General features: G+C 44.0%; 1 protein-coding gene across 1 annotated transcript in view; it reads right to left on the bottom strand.

Moving 5' to 3' along the window:
* The window catches only part of LMO7 (LIM domain 7), a 205,145-nt gene that overhangs the window by 154,514 nt on the left and 28,108 nt on the right, over positions 1 to 22,523 (bottom strand). Inside the window, 1 exon segment of the mRNA XM_075852339.1 lies at positions 7,729 to 7,803. Within this exon segment, the coding sequence (XP_075708454.1) occupies positions 7,729 to 7,803 (75 nt within the window).

Below are 22,523 nucleotides of genomic sequence, written 5' to 3'. Positions count from 1 at the left end.
CACACACAGCATATTCAAAGGCGGATACGCTGCGTCAAGCTGCGCAGCGTATCCACCCTGAACAGCACAGGGAATGCGGTCCCCAAAACAAAAAAAACACAATATACTTACACCCTCTCTCTTCTCTGCACGTAGTCCGGCCTCCTGGGATGATGTTGCAGGCCATGTGATCGCTGCAGCGGTCACATGGGATGAAACGTCATCCTAGGGGTCTGGCCTTGAAAAGAAGCAGGGAACTCTGGGTAAGTATAACTTTATTTTTCTTACTTGTGTTTTTTGCGGCAGAATCGTGATTCTGCCGCAAATGTCGAAAAACACAACACTGTCACAGGTTTAAGCCCCCCATTGAATTTAATGGGAAAACCCACAACAGAATAGATGCGATTCCGCAGCACTAATTGACATGCTGCGGTTGAAGAAAACGCACTACAGGTCAACTTATGTGCGGTTTTTTTTTCAGCTTAATTTTTCCGCAGTATGGGGACGAGATTTGTTGAAATCTCAGCCACACTGCTGCTACTGTAATATAGTACAGATTATCCGCAGTTAATCCGTTGCGGAAAATCCGCAGTGTTCACGCCGCGTGTTTGTACCCTAATACAGTTATTTACTAACAGACACTTCATGAGAGGTGACAGGTCGACTGCACTATTGATTCCGTAAAAAACAATGGAACCCTGTCAAAACAGTGACAAACCGAAGCCATTAAGCAAAGTTTCTGTCACCATTAAGGTCAATGGTGATGCAAACGGAAGCTAACGTTTCCGTTTGCCATTCCGTTGAAGGGTTCCCGCGACGTAAACCTCCGAAGTAACCCCTCAAAGTGAATACAGCGTTACTTTGCAGTTACTGTATTAAACTGCGGATTTGCCACGGGAAAATCTGCATGCTATATTCATCGTGTGCATGCGGTCCTAAAGTGAAGAGTAACTGAACAATCGTTTCAGCAACGGCGGGAGTCTCAGCACCCACACTGATCAGAACTTCTGATATGTCTCCATGACATATCAAAAGTATTTTGAAACTACAGTTGCTCTTTAAAGAGACTGTCCCCACATTATAAGTACCCTATCTCCTATATAAGGAGATCTGCGCTATAATGTAGGTAACAATAATGCTTTTTATTTAGAAAAACGATCTAAAAATCGCTCATAAAGTGGTTTAAAATAGCTTTATGCTAATGAGTTTCTTAATGCCCAACTGGGCGTGTTTTTACTTTAGACCAAGTGGGCGTTGTACAGAGGAGTGTATGACGCTGACCATTCAGCGTCATACACTTCTCTCCATTCATTTACACTGCACTAGCGATATTGTTATATCACTATGTGCAGCTACATACACAAGCCCTAACATTACTACACAGTGTCCTGCAACACTATAACTGTAAACACTAGAACATTACTGAAGTGTCCCGATATTGAATACACATCACTACCAGCCTGGACGTGATGTTTATTCAGAATCCTGACCACTTCGGAATCTTTTCTGAGAGATTCCAGCAAAGCAAACTTAATCTCGTTTGAAATGACAGGTTACATCGTAATCTCGCGAGATTACGTTTGCCTTGCTGTAAATCTCACAGAGACGTTACAGACATGTCAGGATTCTGAATAAACATCACGTCCTGGCTGGAGGTAATGTATATTCATTATCAGACCACTGCAGTAATGTTAGTGTTTGTGTATGTGGCTGCACATAATGATATAGCTATATCGCTAGTGCAGTGTAAATGAATGGAGAGCAGTGTATGACGCTGATTGGTCAGCGTCATACACTCCTCTGTACAACGCCCACTTGGTCTAAAGTAAAAACACGCCCACTTGGGCATTAAGAAACTCATTAGCATAAAGCTAAAAATCGCTCATAAAGTGGTTTAAAATAGATCTTTTTTTAACTAAAAAGCATTACTGTCACCTACATTAAAGCGCCGATCTCCTTACATAGGAGATAGGACACTTATAATGTGGTGACAGTCTCTAACTAATACGGTTATACATTGCATACTACTTTGGCAAACTGTGACTCTAAGGGGAGATTCACACGAACGTTGCGTTTTTGCGCGCGCAAACAACGCAGCGTTTTGCGAGCGCAAAAACCATTTGACAGCTGCGTGTGTCATGCGTGTCTGATGCGCGGCTGCGTGATTTTCGCGCAGCCGGCATCATAGAGATGAGGCTTGTCAACGCCCGTCACTGTCCAAGGTGCTGAAAGAGCTAAATCTTTCAGCACCCTCGACAGTGAATGCCGAACACAACAGCGAAAAACCTGTACAAAAAAAAGATAAAGTTCCTACTTACCGAGAACTTCCCGGCCGTTGCCTTGGTGACGCGTCCTTGGTGACGCGTCCTTGGTGACGCGCCTCTCTTGACATCGGGCCCCACCTCCCTGGATGACGCAGCAGTCCAAGTGACCGCTGCAGCCTGTGATTGGCTGCAGCCTGTGCTTGGCCTGTGATTGGCTGGAGCTGTCACTTGAACTGAAGTGTCATCCCGGGAGGTCGGACTGCAGGAAGGAGACAGGAGTAATCGGTAAGTTAGAACTTCGTTTTTTTTTACAGCTTAATGTATTTTGGGATCGCAAGTCACTGTCCATGGTGCTGAAACAGTTTAACTCTTTCAGCACCATGGACAGTGACTATCTCCTGACGTCGCGTACCGATAATTTTTTTGCCGGGATCGGCCAAAACGAGTTTGGCCGAACCCGGTGAAGTTCGGTACGCTTGTCCCGCTTCGCTCATCGCAAAGACACTCCGTTTGGATGTTCGGAAACAGAAAAGCACGTGGTGCTTTTCGGTTTTCATTCATCCTTTTCACTGCTGTTGCGCGAATCACGCTCGTCCCACGGAAGTGCTTCCGTGTGGTGCGCGTGATTTTCACGCACCCATTGACTTCAATGGGTGCGTGATGCGCGAAATACGCAGAGTTTTTGAACCTGTCGCGCTTTTTGCGCAGCAGACAAACGCTGCGCAAAAAGCACGGACTGTCTGTACTGCCCCATAGACTTGTATTGTCCATGCGTGCCGCGTGAAAACCACGCGGCCCGCACGGACCGAATACACGCTCGTGTGAATCCCCCCTAAGACTGGTAGCCCCTGGGCATAGTTGTGCAACAGTGTTGTCAAAACAAGAGATCACATTTTACTATCTGGCATGTACTTGGTATCATAAGAACAACAGGCTAAATAAGAATCTCGTGGTATAAATTTAATCAATTAGTTCACTAAAAACGTTCTTCTCATCTCTTGTTCAAAGCCTAAAGCTGGCCATGCACATTAGATCACAAGGAAATTTAGGGGAATGTGGGAACAGTTTGTTGGGATGCAAAAAAAGTTAAAACGTTATAAAATTGTTTTAAATAAATCTTGTTCTATTGTGAATCACACAAAAATATTTTCCAGTGAGGTGACTCATGCTGGCTTGTAACATCAGTCACCAAGAACAACCAGTATAGAACAATCTAAAAATGAACCATTGAACACACACACAATTGATACGCCACATCCCACTGCAATCAAAGGTTAAAATGTGCTGTTCTAATAGTCCAGGATTGTACTACAGGCAGAGGCGTAGCTAGATTCTCCTGCACCCGGGGCAAAGATTCAGATCCCCCCCAACTTATTTCCCGACATCTCCTTCCCCCCTCGCCATGTTTGGTTTCTCTACCTATCAATGAGGTGTAATTTTTTTGGACAATTTTTTTTTAAATGTAACTCGAACATAAAAGCATTTCTACATTTTACAAGAGATAGTTCTATAACGTAATATAAAAATAAAGAAAATAAGTTAAAGTGGCCACACACAGCCCCTGTCTTGTAAATCGTGCCACACCCCCCCCCCCCTTGTAAATAGTGCCACATTTCCCCCCCCCCCTTTTAAATAGCGCCACACTCCCCCCTTGTATTTAGCGGCACACTGTAAACAGAGCAGTGAGCGGTAGCCTACCGCTATCACTCTCCGCTCTGCCTGGTGTGACTTACCGGAGGAGCCGAGGAGGTCATGCGGCACAGGCAGCGGCGGAGTTCCGTCTGACTAGGGTTGGTGACAGCCAGGGCCGGCCTTAGCTTGGATGGTGCCCTGTGCAGGACTCTATTGCCGCCCATTACACAAACCAAAAATTAACCACATATATAGACACGCTGGAACATATATACTGTACATACATAAAGACAGATATTTAGACATGCAGGCAAATATACATACACATTCTGGAATACATACATGTAAATATCTCGGTGATAACTACTACATTATCTGTACTCAGAGTTACCTGCAGTCCTATGTAACACCACATATAAGTGATAACTCTGAGTACAGATAATGTAGTAGATGTAAGAGACAAACACATGCAGAGACACACACACAGTAACTTATACAAATACAAACACAGACACATACTGTATACACACACTACACACCGACACTCACCATGTCTCCTTGCTGACAGGATCACAGATTTCTTACAGGGCGGGCTGTGGGCGGAGCTTTCTCCTCTGCTTCTCGGCTGTTATTTACTCCGTGTGTGTAACAGCAGAGCACAGAGTAGAGGCAGAGCCCAGTGGCGCCCCCTACATGGTGGGAGTGTGCAGCACGGGAGTGGACCAGTCCAGTCCCCTGACCTGAGCCATCTGACCCCATGTCACTGACGTACGGTAAGGTGACTGGACCACTCCCTGGCCATCACAGACCCCGGTCAGAACGCTGCTGCGTGATTTCCTGGCTCTTCCTAAAGCTGCTGCAGGTGTCCGACATACAGGGCGCCTATTAGCAGTGATCAGCTGCTCTGCGGCACCCCCCCCTTCCTTACCACCTAGTTGTGCCCGGGGCACGTGCCTCGCCTGCCTGCCCCCGCCCCCTAGCTACGCCTTTGACTACAGGGAATTCCTGTTTACCAGGTCCTGGCCTGAACCAGTCAAACTATTTTGGTCACATTTCTAATGTGCATATAGCCAATAACCAATAAAAAACAGGTCTTTTTTATTAGGGTATGTTCACACGACCAAGTTTCAGACGTAATTCGGGCGTTTTACGCCCCGAATTACACTTGAAAAAACGGCTCCATTACGCCGACAAACATCTACCCATTACTTTCAATGGGTTTTACGATGTACTGTGCCGATGACCTGTCATTTTACGTGTCGCTGTCAAAAGACAGTGCGTAAAAAAGACGGCTCGTCAAAAGTAGTGCAGGACATTTCTTGGGACGTAATTGGAGCAGTTTTTCATTGACTCCAATGAAGAACAGCTCCAATTAAGTCTGTAAAAGACGACCGCGAAAAACGCGTGCACTTGTAAAAACGTCTGAAATTCAGGCGCTGTTTGCTCCTGAAAACAGCTCCGTTATTTCAGACGTATTTGGCATGGTCGTGTGCACATACCCTTAGGGCAAGGCCAAACCTGAATTTGTGTGTGTGAAATCTGCAGGGTTTATGCCAAAGAAATTGACTTGCTGCAGATTGACAATCCGTACAAAATTTCAATTTCCACAGCACATGGACGTGACTTAATGAAATGACATCTACTTTGCTGCTACTGTAAAAGCTGCAGATTATATGCACGGAAAATTGTCGGAAATTCCGCAGCACATACGCAATGTGTGGCCTCAACCTTACAGTTGACAGAAAAAAGCGAACACCAGATTAATAATTACATTTCGTGGTGTGCAATGTAAAGAATTTACACTACTAATAGCTTTAAGCAAATAAGAGAACATTAGCAAAACAAGAACGAATGCAACACCATGATGAGCAGAGGAGAAAGTAGTCCGAGGTTTCCATAAATGTCACTGAGAAGGAACAAGCAGGAGTAGCCAACTCTCCAGTGACAACAGGGACTCAATGACAGGATCCAGCTGTCAGGTCTCCCACAATTCAACTTATGACTTTTCCCAACAATGGACAGACCCTCAGAGGGTCCAGAGTGAACAGGGTTTTAAAGGAATATATTAGAAGTTCTTCTGAATCTTTTCCAATAAAACTATATATGAATCTGCTGAGCTCCTCCTGCGCCAACATGCTGCCGGGAGAGCGGATTGCAAGTTCCACATGTCAGGTGCCTTTTCACATTTAGCACTATACTACAACTAGGGAGCAATAAAAAATAATATATTTGTATAGGTCAAATATCGATCAGTACAATTCTTTATACCTGGCAACCAATACTCAACAAATGCAACAGATCATCACAGAACTGCCTGATACTTTGAGTCTTTGAAGGCTACAGGTTATTTATTATAGGCTGGGTTCACATGATGCGGTCAAAAACGCATTTTGCCCACATCGTGTGAACGCAGCCTGATGCCACTTTTACGCGCCATCGTTTGTCAGTATTTGTAAGCCAAAAGTAGGAGAGTAAGCAGTACACATAGAAAACATAATATAGAACGATTTCCGCCTCTTCCATATTTTGGACCCACCCCTGGTTTTGGCTTCTAAATACGGATCCAAAATACAGTCATGTGAAAGTGGCCTTAGACTGAGTAGTAACAAGCAATTATGAGACATCAGTAAAGGAATAGAGTGACTATAGCGGTTTTATTATTTTAAGTTGTACCTTTAGTGGGCAGAACAAGCCCTAGGAAAAGCTATGTTCTCCTTATAATTCACTGGGGCTGTGGCTTCAAAAATATTTTTTCTTCAGAAAGCTATAAAAAGATTAAGACTGTACATGTCCTAGTTAAGGACCCCCTCTATATCCAGAGTGAAGAGCGTCTTTCAATTGGGAGGATTCTTTACATCTGCTCATTACATTTAGGTCTTTCACACAGTAAAAAAATATTAGATTATTAACCCCACCAACGCGCTTTACTCCAGGGGGCTGCTCATTCCAAATTCTTTCCCCAAAACGAACGACCACTTTGATAAAATTAGGAATCGGTCTAGTCTATAGACTGTAATTATCTTGCTTTATGTAAATATTAGTTAACCATCAAGGCAGCGTTTTCTTCCCATTGGGCCCTGGTAAAGACAACCCAACGCAGTAAAAACCTACTAAACCGGAAAAAGAATTTGGAATTTCCAATAAAAATAGTCCAAATGGAAGATATTGGAAAATCACTTGATGGTCCAGAGCAAATCTAAATTAAATAGTGTTTGCAGGGGCTGAAAAGACACGTGAATGATAACGCCAGGTTTTATCCAAACACCCAATTGTTTGGGAAATTAAATAACCCAGCACCTCCTAGTCCAGATTGTGAGAGATTTTACTATTAATTCAATGCTACAACCCTCAGGCCAGTACTTGGACTATACAATTGATATAGAAAGTAAAAAAAGTATGAGAAGCATCACATTTTCATCTATTCAGATGCTACCACACAGAATAAAACTTGAAAAGCAGGTTTTTATTCAGCACGACGCTCCCTTATAAAACCAGAATACCTGCAGACTGGCCTAACTATTGAACTGTAAATTGGTTTTCCCTCGTCAGCCCCTTCCCACATTTCGTTGTCTACAGATACATTCTTCAGTAGCTGAGTAAACCCGCCAGACATGTAAACTTCACAGCTTTCTTTCCTTATTCAGTATAGGATCCTGGAAAATGTTTGCATTTCATGGCTAAATCAAGAAACGAACAAACGCCTTCATTCCTGCACTATGAAATATGTATAGGATTAAAGATCTGTCATACAATTGTGTGGCACGCCTCATTCCCTGACGGAGAGCAGCAGCATAGAATCATGCAATGTCGTGTAACGCCATTCTCAATGGAGATAAAGGTAGCAGCAGATTACCTCAATCCATCTTCGTGCTTCAGAAAATGCTAAATCACAGGACATCTCTGAATTTTCATTCCACTCCATGGCAATCTAGAAAAAAAAAACATAGGGATTTTAGCTTTAAAATATAAAACTTTAAAAGTGTTAATATTTATAATAATATAATGCATAACAAAGTTCTGCAACTTTCTAACATACTGTGGGTTTCAATTCCTCACCATTTTCAAGATGAATGGAAAGTTTTTCTATGCAAAAAAAAATAAATAAAAAAAAAAGTGGCCTTACCCTTTGGACGCGTTCACACAGGACTGATACAGTACACTTCATATCCGTCCTGGAAACTGCAGGAAATTCCACCCGAGACACCGCACCAAATTATGCTACAGTTTGGCTCCGATCACATCTGCGTCAGGGTCCCATTCTGACGTTCCGTCGGAGCTTCCATTCAGAACGGGACCCTGACTGAAATAAATGGAGACCATAGGTTTCCATTTGCATCACCATTGATTTCAGTGGTGACGGATCCGGTGCCAATGGTTTCTGTTTGTCTCAGTTGTGCAAGGGTTCCACCGTTTTGACTGAACCAGTACCGTAGTCGATTGCGCTATTCATTCAGTCAAAACGACGGAACCCTTGCACAACTGAGAAATCCGGAAACCATTGGCACCAGATCCATCACCATTGAAATCAATGGCTTCCGTTTGTTTCAATTGGGGCTCCATTCTGACAGAAAGCTCAGACGGAACATCAGAATAGAGCCCTGACGCAGATGTGAACAAAGCCTTTCAGGCGGAATGTCTGCTGCAGCAAAAAAAATAAAAAATTATACATACCACATGGGCTGTGTCATGGCAACACGTTCCTCTGCTCGAAGTACGGCCCGGCCTCCTGGGATCAAGCTGTAGACCATGTGACCGCTGAAGAAGTCACATGGGATGAAGCGTTATCCCAGGAGGCCGGACTGCACAGAGAACAGAAGACAGCAATTTTAGCTTTTCCACCGCACATATCGCAACATTTGCTGTTTGTTGCAGGTGTTATCTCCCTGTTGAATGCAATGGGAAAACCCGCAAAAGAAAAGCAGTCATTCTGAAGTAGGGATGTCACGATACCAGAATTTGGACTTTGATGCCGATACTTTGTGTAGTATTGCGATTTTTGATACCAAAACGATACTTTGCCAACAGTAATAATAAAAAAATAAGTTCTTCCATTTTCTGATGTGAGGCGCGTGGTGTGATGAAGTTTGAATCCCAATATGCCTCACATCAATAGTAATTATCCCCATCATGTTTCTCAGTCATAATGGACATTGGATTAATGTGTAAGGTACATGATGGGGTTAATTTCTATTAAAGTGAGGCACATAGGTTAAATTCATCACAACTTGTGCCTTACATTAATAAAGTGAGAGAAAGAATTTTTATAGCGTACACATCATAAATGACACGAAAAAATTTGTGCAGGTTATTACGGCCGCACCAATACCAAATGTGTATATTTTACGTATTGAGACTTATTTTAATGTTTATTGTAAGTGTATTTTTTATTTAACATTACTTTTTTATTTTTAAACTTTCATTTACTCGCATATATCTATATGCCAGTACATTAGCCTGTGTATGGGTAGGTATGTCCGAACAACTGCCTATGTACTAAGTATGCCCTAAGGCATTATTCACACGACAGGGTTCGAGTGTCGGCCGTTTTTCCTGGCCGTCTTGCATCAGTTTCCGTTATGGGCCGTGTTGCCGTTAACGGCCAATTTTGACCCATTGTGCAGACGTTTTTTTCCCTGTCCGTTTTAAAATCGGATGAATTTCATTTGTAATTTTTTTGACGCACACGGTCCTCCGCCCCCGCAGGCAGTGACGCACACGGTCCTCCGCCCCCGCAGGCAGTGACGCACACGGTCCTCCGCCCCCGCAGGCAGTGACGCACACGGTCCTCCGCCCCCGCAGGCAGTGACGCACACGGTCCTCCGCCCCCGCAGGCAGTGACGCACACGGTCCTCCGCCCCCGCAGGCAGTGACGCACACGGTCCTCCGCCCCCGCAGGCAGTGACGCACACGGTCCTCCGCCCCCGCAGGCAGTGACGCACACGGTCCTCCGCCCCCGCAGGCAGTGACGCACACGGTCCTCCGCCCCCGCAGGCAGTGACGCACACGGTCCTCCGCCCCCGCAGGCAGTGACGCACACGGTCCTCCGCCCCCGCAGGCAGTGACGCACACGGTCCTCCGCCCCCGCAGGCAGTGACGCACACGGTCCTCCGCCCCCGCAGGCAGTGACGCACACGGTCCTCCGCCCCCGCAGGCAGTGACGCACACGGTCCTCCGCCCCCGCAGGCAGTGACGCACACGGTCCTCCGCCCCCGCAGGCAGTGACGCACACGGTCCTCCGCCCCCGCAGGCAGTGACGCACACGGTCCTCCGCCCCCGCAGGCAGTGACGCACACGGTCCTCCGCCCCCGCAGGCAGTGACGCACACGGTCCTCCGCCCCCGCAGGCAGTGACGCACACGGTCCTCCGCCCCCGCAGGCAGTGACGCACACGGTCCTCCGCCCCCGCAGGCAGTGACGCACACGGTCCTCCGCCCCCGCAGGCAGTGACGCACACGGTCCTCCGCCCCCGCAGGCAGTGACGCACACGGTCCTCCGCCCCCGCAGGCAGTGACGCACACGGTCCTCCGCCCCCGCAGGCAGTGACGCACACGGTCCTCCGCCCCCGCAGGCATTGACGCACACGGTCCTCCGCCCCCGCAGGCAGACACGCACACGGTCCTCCGCCCCCGCAGGCAGACACGCACACGGTCCTCCGCCCCCGCAGGCAGTGACGCACACGGTCGTCCCACCCGTAGGCAATGCCTAAAAAATGCAGCATAAACGTTATTAACTTTATCTGCGGTGCAGAGTTTAATTCCATAGTATGTCAATTTATGCTGCGTTTTTGTTGATGTTCCGTTGCGGGTTTTCCCCATTGAATACAATGGGGATGCAAAACCCGCAACAGAAAGCCAAGCATTGTGACACAATCGCAGCGGTTGCGCCGCAAAAACAGCACCGCCAGAAGAAAATAAATAAATAATCATACTCGGAATGCCCTCCTCCTTCATGCAGTCCTGCCTCCTGGGATGACGTTGCATGCTTGAGAAAGGAGCTGAAAAAAAAAAAAAAGTTCCCATCCTTTAGGATGTGCTGCCTGAATCTCAGTTTTTTTGTCATTGCTTGGGACGGTTGGATCCAGTCCTCTTGAGCTTGCACCCATATTTGTTTCATTTATCATGGTGCTGTAATCTTCCTGGTTCCATTGGTTGCATCCCATGTGACCACTGAAGCCAAACACAGGCTGCAGCGTCACATGGCCTGAAACATCATCCAGGGAGGCCGGAGCAGACGTCAGAGGAGGGAGGGGGTAAGTACGTGCGCTTAATTGCACAGCGGAATTATTGTGGTGTGATTTTTCGGACGGAAAGTCCTGCGGGTTCCAGGTCGGATATGCAGCGTGTCCGTTCCGTAGGAACCCACCCTTAGGTTAGTCCTACAGCATATTTATCTTGATTAAAAGTAAAAAAAAAAATAAACAAAAAACAAAACTTGAAAATTGCTTTCTATAGGAGTAACTTAAAAGTCTCATCAAAAAAGTCTGGAGCAATTTTAAAGAGATTTTCAAGCTCCCCAATGTATCCTACAGACAGCGATTTATCACAGTAGTAGGGAGTTAAATGTCCCTAGCCTAATACATTACTATGGACAGAGATTTCTCATTCTCATTCTCTACTAAACAAAAGTCTAGGTGTAGAATCACTTGTCAGTAACAACAATTAAGATTATTTCCATAACACATGACAATGGTTATAAAGTGAAGATTTGCTTTTCTAGGAGCTCTTTACATTAGTAGCTATAGTATATACACATCAAAACTGTGAAAAGGGCAATAATGACATGAAAAACCACAAACACAACACACTCATATGCAAGTAGCCTTGTAACTTGTTTACAATGTTATCCACACAGATTACTAAGCAATTTCACACTAAAAAATACTCCCAAAAACCTGGCAACTTCAGGGTACAGTCCCACGTATCGGTGTCCAATACCCGGCTCACCTGCGGTGGCCAAGGCACTCAGGATTTTGCTGTGTATTACTGGCTACAGCATGGGTGCGGTTTTAGCCGCATGAGGACACTGCTATGTGGCACCATACCCTTAGGCTACATGCACATGTTGTGTAATTTGGTACAGAAAATCCCCATCAAAACTGCAGGTAATTACGTAGGTAAAATCCACGCCTAAGGCTTGGTTCGTACGTAGCGTAAACGCTGCAGAATATCCGCAACGGAATTCTGTGCGGAAATTCCGCAGCAATTACAATAGCAGCATAGTGGATGAAATTTAGTAAGTCTCATGCCCACGCTGCGGAAAGAAAATGCAGCGTAAACGTTAATGGACCTGCGGTGCAGAATTTAATTCCGCAGCATGTCAATTTATGCTGCCTTTTTGATTTTCTGTTGCGGGTTATCCCCATTGAATACAATGGGGATGCAAAACCCGCAACAGAAACCAAGTGTTGCGACTTTTGCAGCGTAATCGCTGCGATTCCGCCGCAAAGATCGCAACTCCGAAAAAAAAAAAAAAGAATCATACTTACCCAGATTGCTCTCCTTCCAGCAGTCCGGGCTCCTTGGAAGACTTTTCATCCCATGGGACTGCTGCAGCCAATCACAGGCTGCAGAGTCACACGGCCTGCATCATCATCGTAGGTGGCCGCACTATGCACAGAGAAGAGGGAGTATCAACGTTTTTTGTTTTCAAATGTTGCTTTCCGCAGCGGAAATTCCATCGGAAAAACCGCACCACAATGTGCGATTTTTCGGACAGAATGTGTTGCGAGTTCCAGGTCGGATAAGCCGCGCGCGTGATTTTTACGCAGCGTATGCGACCTGTGGAAACCCGGCCTAATAGCGCGTTTTTAGATGTGTTTTTTTAGATTTTAATGCAAAAATAGATGCAGTTTTGTGCTGCGGATTTATTTTATTTTTTTTTATAAACTTGCTATATACAATTCAGAGGTGGAAATTCAAGATAAATTGACATGTTACAAATTTTAAAATACGCACAACAGGTCAATTTACATGCAGAAAAATGGTGCATCACGTAGAGGAGATTACTTGAGATCTCATTTATTTTTCTGGTACTGTATTATGCTGCGGAAAATAGGCTCAGGAAATCCACACGTAATACGCAACATGTCGGTTCAGGCTTAGGGCCCACTTACACGAGCGTGAATATCGTCTGTGTGCAGTGCGTTGAAACAATGCACAGCACACGGCCCCATTGATTTCAATGGGGCCAGTCACACAAGCGCAAGTTTTCACGCAGTGGGAATCTGTTGCGTAGACCTCACTGCATGGCCTATATATTTTTTGAGCAAGTTATGAACAACTTTAGATTTATGATAATTCGTTTCTTAAAGGAAGGGTGTCGCGAAAATAAATTTTTTATATCAATTTGCTTTTAGTGTTTTATTAAAAAATATTTTATTTATTTGTGTGTTTGCGTTTTACTTTTTTTTATTTTTGCACTTTTTCTTGTCTATGGGGGCTGCCATTTTTTTTTTCATCTCTGTATGTGTCGATTAACGACACATACAGAGATGGAATACGGCACATACAGCCCCATAATGAATGCGAACGGGACCCGTTTCATTCACTATGCTGTACGCCGTCTGTGTGGGAACGGCTCCCACTCAGTCCAAATGGAAGGTCTTCGACCGAGCGACGTCCGGCGCCATTTTCTTGTGGACCGGAAGCCGCGGCCGGACAGTAAGATTACTACTTCCGGACATGTGTTCTAATGCAAGCACTTGGAGCGGAGGGAGCAGACGGACCGGAGGGAGCGGCGGCAGCAGGAGCAGGTAAGTTATTTCTGTGTATGTACGTGTTTTAGTGTGTGTTTACTACTGTATGTAAACCTACTACACTGTGTGTTTGCTCAAAAAATGGCGGCACACAGTGTAGGAGGTTTGACCGTTCAATCCCCTCCTTTCTCCTGGCACTAGTCAGGATAAAGGAGGGGGGGGATTCTGTGAGCTCACTAGAGCGAGTGAGTTTTCTCAAATTTTGCAGCATAAAGCAATGTGGTTGCTTTACCACATGCAATGCTGCAATTTTGGGAAATGCTCCATCTAGTGACCAGCACTGGGAAATTTTATAAAATTAGAATCTAATTTATAATATTTCCTGACTCGTAAAAAAAACAAAAATTAGATCATTTATACACTAACTGTTTAACTAACAAAAAAAAACAAAAATTTCTAGCGACATTCCCTTTAATAGACAACTGGGCGTGTTTTTACTTTTTACCAAATGGGCGTTGTAAACAGAAGTGTATGAAGCTCACCAATTAGCGTCATACACTTCTCTCCATTAATTTTTAGCAGTACTCAACACAGCGTGTTTAGAAAAATCTATTAAGAAACGAATTAGCATAATCTAAAATTGTGTATAACTTGCTCAAAATTTATCGTTTTTCACAATAAAAAAAACACTTATCTACATTACAGCGCCAACCACATTGCGTAAGAGATAGGGCACTTATAAGGTGGTGACAGAGCCTCTTTAAGTGCGTAAATCTGTCACGCTCGTGTGAATGTAGCCTTAGAGGTTCTAGCACTGAACACTGTAAGGGCTCGGCCAAACCCTGTGGATTTGCCACGTTTTTTCCGGACGAATTACGGACGGAAAAAAAAAGCAGCAGAATACAGTAGCAGCATAGCGGATGAGATTTAACAAACCTGAGCAGAAATTGATCTGCGGTGTGTATTTTTCAGACAGCAGCCTGTCAATTCCTGCTGCGGAAAGTGGCCAGAATTGCTGCGTTTTTCAGAGGAGATGTCCCCATCTCCTAACATTGGGAAACACGCAGCAAAATACGCACCATTTTCTGCCGTAAAAACTGCGGCGGAAAGTCTGCGTTTTTCAACGGAATTGCTGCAGAAATTGTGTGTGGACAAGCCCTTAGATAACTTCTTGTGTCTAACGGTCATAGCCATTAGATAACTGCTTGCCAAACGTTCAGCATGCAGTTATCACGCTAGATCACCCAATAAACATTCATGTCATTCCTATGGAGGGAGAAGGGGTGAGCGGCTGCAGAAACCTCCAAATAATTAGAATCCGAGGTTTGCCGAATATAAATACAAACGTATGCCAAAACTAAATATCTTTGGCATTTACTTTTTAAATAGAATACAATGGGTTTTGGATACTAGGACACACTTTTTCTGCACTTTAAAAAAAAAAATAATTGGATCCAAAATAGTAACTTAACAATGTAGTGGCCCCTTAGCCTAGCAACTTTCAAGCCCTTCATACTTCAATAACTTCTCAAAAATACCCCAGAACTTATCTTTATAGGTAAAGTTTGGTTGACTGGAAGAAAGATGAAGGCATTTTACCATGCAAACCCCAACTGCTACACGTCTCCTGAATACTCCATCTACTGGATGTCCCCTTTAGAATAAACAGCGCTACTCCTGACCCAGCACGGTCTATTAAAGTATGTTCACACGCAGCAAACTGTAGAAATTGAAGGATTTTTCAGTCACAACAATCCTGCTGCATATGAAGAGAGACTTATGGCAAAAGACCCTCATTCAGGGTTTGTTCACACGGCTTATTTTCGGCCGAAAAATCGGGAGCAGAATGACTCCAAACATCTACCCATTGATTTCAAATGGGAAAAACAGCGTTCTGTTTGCGAAAAAGAAGTTCATGCCACTCCGTGAGCCATAAAAAAACGCAGCGAAAAACATGAGTTTGATTAAAAAAACGGCTGAAAATCAGGAGCTGTTTTCCCTTGAAAACAGCTGTGTATTTTCAGTAGTTTGTTGCTAAGCGTGTGAACATACCCCTATGGTCAGTTCACACAGTTTTTTGCCACTGATTTTGAAGTGAAAACTGTGTCCGGATCATTGACTTCAATGGGAGGTGGAGAGGTTTTTTTTTTTTCTCTTACCAAAAGGCTTTTTTCTTTTGGTGTCACCTTGTACGTGCTTTTTTACTGGCGTTATTGAAGTCCTATAGAGAAGCCTATGGAAAAACGCCATATCCATAACATGCTACGTTTTAAATGCCCGAGCCCAGTGAACAAAAAGAGATGTGTGTGTGCGTCCAGCCTACAGATGGATTCATACATTTCTATGTTATTAGTGGAGCTTTCCCCGCTGTTTTTATTTTTATTTAAAAAAAATTAAAGAATAGAAACACACAGGGCAGATACGCTGCGTAAAAGTACACAGCATATCCGCCCTGGAAACCGCCAGGAATTCCACCCAAAAAAATGCACCAAATTGGCGAGCAATTTTTCGGGCAGAATGTCCGTTGTGGAAATACTGCAGGGAAAAAATAAAGTTTATACTTACTACCCGGGCGTTGTCATGGCGACGTGACCCTCTGTTCTAAGCACAGCTCGGCCTCCTGGGGTGACACTGTAGTCCATGTGACCGCTGAAGCCTTTAATTGGCTGGGGCCGTCACATAGGGTGAAGAGTCAGGAAACCGGGCTGCGCCCAGAGCGGAGGATCCCATTGCCATGACAGCCGGGCGGTAAGTATAAACTTAATTTTAAAAAAAAAAACTTATTTTTAATAATTTGTGATTATTGCAGCTGAATCGCCGCATTTCCGCCACAAAAGTCGCAACACTTGGCTCTACCTCCACATTAAATTCGATAGGGGATATCTGCACCAGAAGAGCAACAATTCCGCAGAATAAATGGACATGCTGCGGTTTAAAAAAACAAAAAAAAAAACGCACCGCAAGTCAATTTATAAACAGTTTTTTGGCTGATTTTTCCGCTGCGTGTGGATGAGATTTGTTCTCATCCACACTGCTGCTACTGTACTACGCTGCAGATTTTCCGCAATGAAATGAGTATCTACCATGTGTGTGCCTACCCTAAAGACTATAGTGAAACATCAAAAATTCGACATTACTTTTTTTTATTGTTTCTGTATATAATACAAGAAGGAAGGAAAAAAAAAAAAAGAATGCTCTGGGTATTGCGTTTACAGCCACGTGCTGGAGATCTAGGAAAGCAGGTTCTTGTTGTTCTGTTCGGCAGGTTCCGTGCGGAGATGCTGCGTGTTTGTTGCGAAATGTATGCTCCCATTGAAGCCTATAGGCCAAATGTGTTTTGTTGAGGTTTGTACAACACAGTAAAAACCGCTGGAAATCAGAAGGTGCTCATATGTTTTCCTATAATGAATCTTTAACAATAAAGCCGCAAATAAATTTGCCGTTGGAACGGGACCCTGACTGACACAAACGTTAACCAATGGTGACGGAACCGGAGCCAATGGCTTCCGTTGGTCTCCGTTGTGCAAGCGTTCCATCACTTTGACAGAATCAATAGCGCAGTCCACTACGCTAAAATAAAAACTGATCAAAAAAAGTCACATGCACCCCATGAAAAACTACAATGAATTCCTCAAGGGGTCTAGTTTCCAAAATGGGGTCACTTTTAGGGGTTTCCCCTGTACTGGTACCTCAGAAGCTCTGCAAATACGACATGGCACTCAGAAACCAGTCCAGCAAAATCTGCATGCCAAATAACGCTCCTGCCGTTCTGAGCCCTGCCATGTGTCCAACCAGCAGTTTATGACCACATCTGGGGTATTGCCGTAATCAGGAAAAGTTGCTTTACAAATGTTGGGTGCTTTTTTTCCTTTATTCCTTGTCAAAATTAAAAATGTGTACCTTTTATTGGAAAAATTTAATTTTCAATTGCACAGCCTAATTCCACAAAATGCAGCAAAAAACATGTGGGATCGAAATGCCCACTATACCCCTCGATAACTTCCTTGAGGGGTGTAGTTTGCCAAATAGGGCCACTTTTGGGGGGGGTTTCCACTGTTTTGGCACCACAACACCTTCAAACCGGACATGGTGCCTAATAAAAAAAGGAGGCCTCATAATCCACTAGGTGCTCCTTTGCTTTGGAGGCCGATGCTTCAGTCCATTACCGCACTAGGGCCACATGTGGGATATTTCTCAGAATCTGGGCAATAAATATTGAGTTGCATTTCTCTGGTAAAACTTTCTGTTTTATAGGAAAAAAAATGGAATAAAAAGGATTTTCTGACAAAAGTAAATAAAATTTGTACATTTCACCTCTACTTTGCTTTAAATTCCTGTGAAAAACCTAAAGGGTTAATAAACTTTCTAAATGCTGTTTTGAATACTTTGAGGGGTCTAGTTCCTAAGATGGGCTGTTTTATGGAGTTTTCTTATATATAGGCCCCTCAAAGCCACTTCGCGAACTAAACTGGTACATACAAAAAAAATAAAAAATAATAACTGCAAAAAAGCGGCTTTTGAAATTTTATTCAATATATCATTCTAAAAAAAAAAAAAATAATGTTAAAAATAAAAATTATGCCAACATATAGTAGTCATATGGGAAATGCGAACTAGTAAGTATTTTGGGTGGTATAACCCTCTGTCTTACAAGCAGATGCATTTAAAATTCAGAAAAATGCAGTTTTTTTCAAATTCTCTAAATTTTGCGATTTTTTACTGAATTAATAAACACTGAATATATCAACCAAATTTTACCACTAACATAAAGCCCAATGTCTCACAAGAAAATATCAGAATCGTTTGAATAGGTTTAAGCATTCCGAAGTTATTACCACATAAAGTGAAATATGTCAGATTTGAAAAATGGGCTCTGAGCCTTAAGGCCCAAACTAGGCTGCGTCGTTAAGGGGTTAAATGCTGTGGAGCCCCCATAGCTCTCAGGCCCTCTAGATGTGGCTCCCCAGCTGTTGGCAGCTGTAAACACTTGTGTACTAATGGCACCAGGGATGCCTTATCATTCAGATGTACAAACTTTTTCCCTTTCAGTGTCAGTTCACACGTTGCGTAAATACTACAGGTTTTTCCGCAACGGAATTAGTTAAAGAACAACTGCAGCAGGATACAGTATCAGCAAAGTGGATGAGAACAAATCTCATCCACACACTGCGTAAATACTGAGCGGAAAAACAGCTCAGAAATTGACATGCAGTGCAGAATTTTATTCCGCAGCACGCCAATTGTATTTGCGTAAACACTGCTTAGATATGTTGCGGGTTTCCCCCAATGAATTCAATGGGGAGGTAAAACTTGCAACAAATAAGTAAAAATCGCATCTCAGAAAAATAAAAAATACATCTTATACTTACCCAGATGCCAGTCACAGTCTGCAGCGGTCTCCTGGGATGAAATGTCATCCCAGGGGGCCGGTTAATGCTGCAGTTTTTGACAGCAGATATTCCGGGTGAAAAACTGCACCACAGTTGGGTGCGGTTTCTTGCCCGGAATTCCCTGCGGCGCACAGTGCGGATACGCTGCGTGCTTTTACTCAGCGTATCCGCCGTGTGAACTCAGATTTGTTGCAGATTTTCCATTGGGATTTGTGAGCGAAAAATCAGGAGCGGATTTTCATTCTGATCTGGATGTTCACTGCGGATCTCACCAGTTTCAATGTAGAAGTAAAATCCGCAACAAAATCCACACACAACACGAGCAGATTTTGCACCAGAAACACTGCGGAAATACTGTGTAAATATCTGCAACGTGTGTAGCTACCCGAAGGCTATGTTCACATGACACGGACGCTGTTTTCATGGCAGAATCGCCGTGGAAACTGCCTGCGCCAAGTAGTAACATGTAATTTCTCTTTCGGTGAGGCAGTTTCCTATTGAACACAATGGGAAGCTTTTACAGGTGGAGTTCATGCCGATTCCAGTGCCAAAATCACTCCTGAATCCGTGTGAAATTTCCACGGTGTGAATAAGGCCGAATACTCAGTAACATATCTGAAAGTCGTTCCAGTGCTAGAAAAGGTTGTAGACCTCCGAGATATCAAAACCATCCTCGATCAACGCACTTATGTTTCTGCCATTCATTAACTTACTGCCGGCAGATATAGAATACAAATAGATACAATGTAGAAATTATTTTATGTTCTAGGAGAAGTCATAACGTTCAATAAATGGCGGTGACGCGCGGATCCCCACCAATAAGTCAAGCCCTGCGGTAAATGTGACTACCACCATTGCACACCAAAACATGACATGACCCATGCTGTATGGAAAAGCACTAAAAGGGGGTATTCCAGTTGTAACAAGTTATCCCAGTGTCCCCTATTCCCATCAGCAGCAAGACCACTTGCCAGGAGGAGTTGAACGCAGAGAGGGTTGAGCTTGTAGGGATAATAGGGGACACAGGACCACCATTCTGGCGATCAGTTGGGACCCCTGCCGTTAGACCCCCACCTATCCACGGGATGGGTCATATCTAATTCATTACAACTGGAATACCCCTTTAAGAATGGGCAGACAAGAAGGAGAAATACCCAAAGTAACCAACACATGAGATAAACTCCCACCTGGCAGAAGACACAGAAGATGTAACAAAGCCCCTCCATACACTAAATAATAGCAAGCAATACAGATGTAAAACACCAAGATCTTCCAAAACCCAGCAGAAGAGGAGAAGAGGAGCTCCTCATAGTCCTGAATAACTGGATGTGCAGCTCAGACCACCTGGAAATCCTACCCTGTACCATAGCCAGACACGTAGCAGAGCTCAGCTCGTCCTGTAACTTGTTATTTGGTGACATAACATTAGGGTGTGCAGGTGAAAAAGTTAATGTCAACATAATGTAATAATTTTACCTGCAGTCCTATGTAAATCCACAACTATCATATTAAGATGACTGGTACCAGAGTGACATCACAGCTCTAGTACGTCATGGACCAACATTAGACAAACTCAGCTCTAGTACGTCATGCACCAACATTAGACAAACTCAGCTCCAGTACGTCATGCACCAACATTAGACAAACTCAGCTCTAGTACGTCATGGACCAATATCAGGCAAACACTACTATGTCTGACAGACACAACTCTGCTACATTTTTGTAATAGTAATCTAAATTTGTGCACTCTGCAAACTTCAGCGCACAGCGCTTTCCATGGCCGGACAGTTGCATAATGATTTGTATATAACGTTCTCCCTTTTACCTCCTCATACACCCCTCACACCCGCGGCAGGAGACTTTCTTGTCCGCTCCGCCACGTTCTGCTCCCTGCCCCTCACCTGTATGGACGGCCGGTCAGTCAGTGGAGGACTGTCAGTCACACGGTGCAGTAATTCCGCTGTACAGCAAAAGTAGCACGTTGTCTCCACACAAAGTCACTCTGTGTCTCAACTGCAGGTGAAAAACCGCTCCCCCTCCCCCTCCAAGCTTCTCCCACCGGACTTCAGCCACACCCTCCGTCCCACCGGCTTCAGCCCCGCCCACTAGCGGGTTTTAACTATTGCTGAAGTTTCTCTCGATGTTGGATAATACATTCACAGCAGTGTATACAGAGTCATATGTTTGTGTCTTTATGTGTAGTTCAGTATGTAGTAACTTTTCCTGAGAAATAGCTGAGCTGAGTTTGTCATTTAACTTCTAGAGGTTTCATTAACCCCCCTAAGGACCAAGCATAACAAGAATGTTTTTCTATCACCGCATTGCGTGAGCCATAACTTTTTTATTTTTCCATCAAGTTGTAGTTTTCAAAAGCTCTTTTTTGGGGTACATATCACTTATTAAGCAACTTTTATCAACTTTTTGGGGAATGCAAAAAAAACTGCAATTCCGCCTTTTTTTTTTTTTTTTCAATTGACGCATAAATAATGTATAGCCTTTATTCTATGGGTCAATACAATTGCGGAGATATATAAATATATAACATACCAATAGGGAATTTAGATTGTGAGCCCCAATAAAAGAGGACCTCTGTGCAGCGCTGCGTAATATGTTGGCGCTATATAAGTAACTGAAATATATATATAAATTTTTCCTTGGAAAAAATGTTTTGTTTTTATGAACTTTAACTTTCATTCATTTATTTTTTTAACTTTAGCCTTAGCACCCTGACGAAAAAAACGGAAGTGGGCATGAGGCGTGACCACTTCCGTTTTTTTCGTCAGGGTGCTATCCGTTTTTTTTAACTGATAGCATCCTGACACAATCATTACAACGGACGGAACAGTCTCGGACTTTGCATTGATTTGGTCCGTGAAACAACAGGCTGCACACGGAAGCCATGCGTGTGCGGTCCGTGATTCACGGAACCGTCAGTAGCGGCCGTGTGCATGAGGCCTTACTGGCGGACTTTACACTGCGATCTGCTGATCGCTTCTATAATGCTTTGGTATACTCAGTAAACCTCAGTATTATGAATTAGGGTATGTTGCCACGCAGTGACTAAAAACGTCTGAAAATACGGAGCTGTTTTCAGGCGACAACAGCTCCTGATTTTCAGACGTTTTTTTGTGGCGTTTTTTACGGCCGTTTTTGGAGCTGTTTATCAATGGAGTCGATGAAAAACGCCTCCAAAAACATCCCAAGAAGTGTCCTGAACTTCTTTTGACGAGCCGTCATTTTACGCGCCGTAAGATGGAAAAAACGCTGCGAACGGCCGACACGTATTTTGATGCGCTGTTCTTTCCTTCGCCTGTTAAAGAAATAGGTAAAAAACGCGTCAAAAACGGCATAAAAAAACGTGACAAAAATTGCGGCAAAAAACGCGTCAAAAAAAGCGTCAAAGAACGCCTGTTGTGCAAAACCACTTAAAAAAACGGAGCTGATTTTTACAGGGAGAACTGTAGGCCATTAAAGGGGTTTTCCCATCAGAGACATTTATGACACATCCACAGGATAGGTCATAAATGTCAGATAGATGCGGGTCCCAACTCTGCTACCCGCACCT

This window comes from Rhinoderma darwinii, chromosome 2, assembly GCF_050947455.1.
Source record: "Rhinoderma darwinii isolate aRhiDar2 chromosome 2, aRhiDar2.hap1, whole genome shotgun sequence".
In the NCBI taxonomy this organism is placed as follows: domain Eukaryota; kingdom Metazoa; phylum Chordata; class Amphibia; order Anura; family Rhinodermatidae; genus Rhinoderma; species Rhinoderma darwinii.
This window is presented reverse-complemented; position numbering and strand designations above follow the sequence as displayed.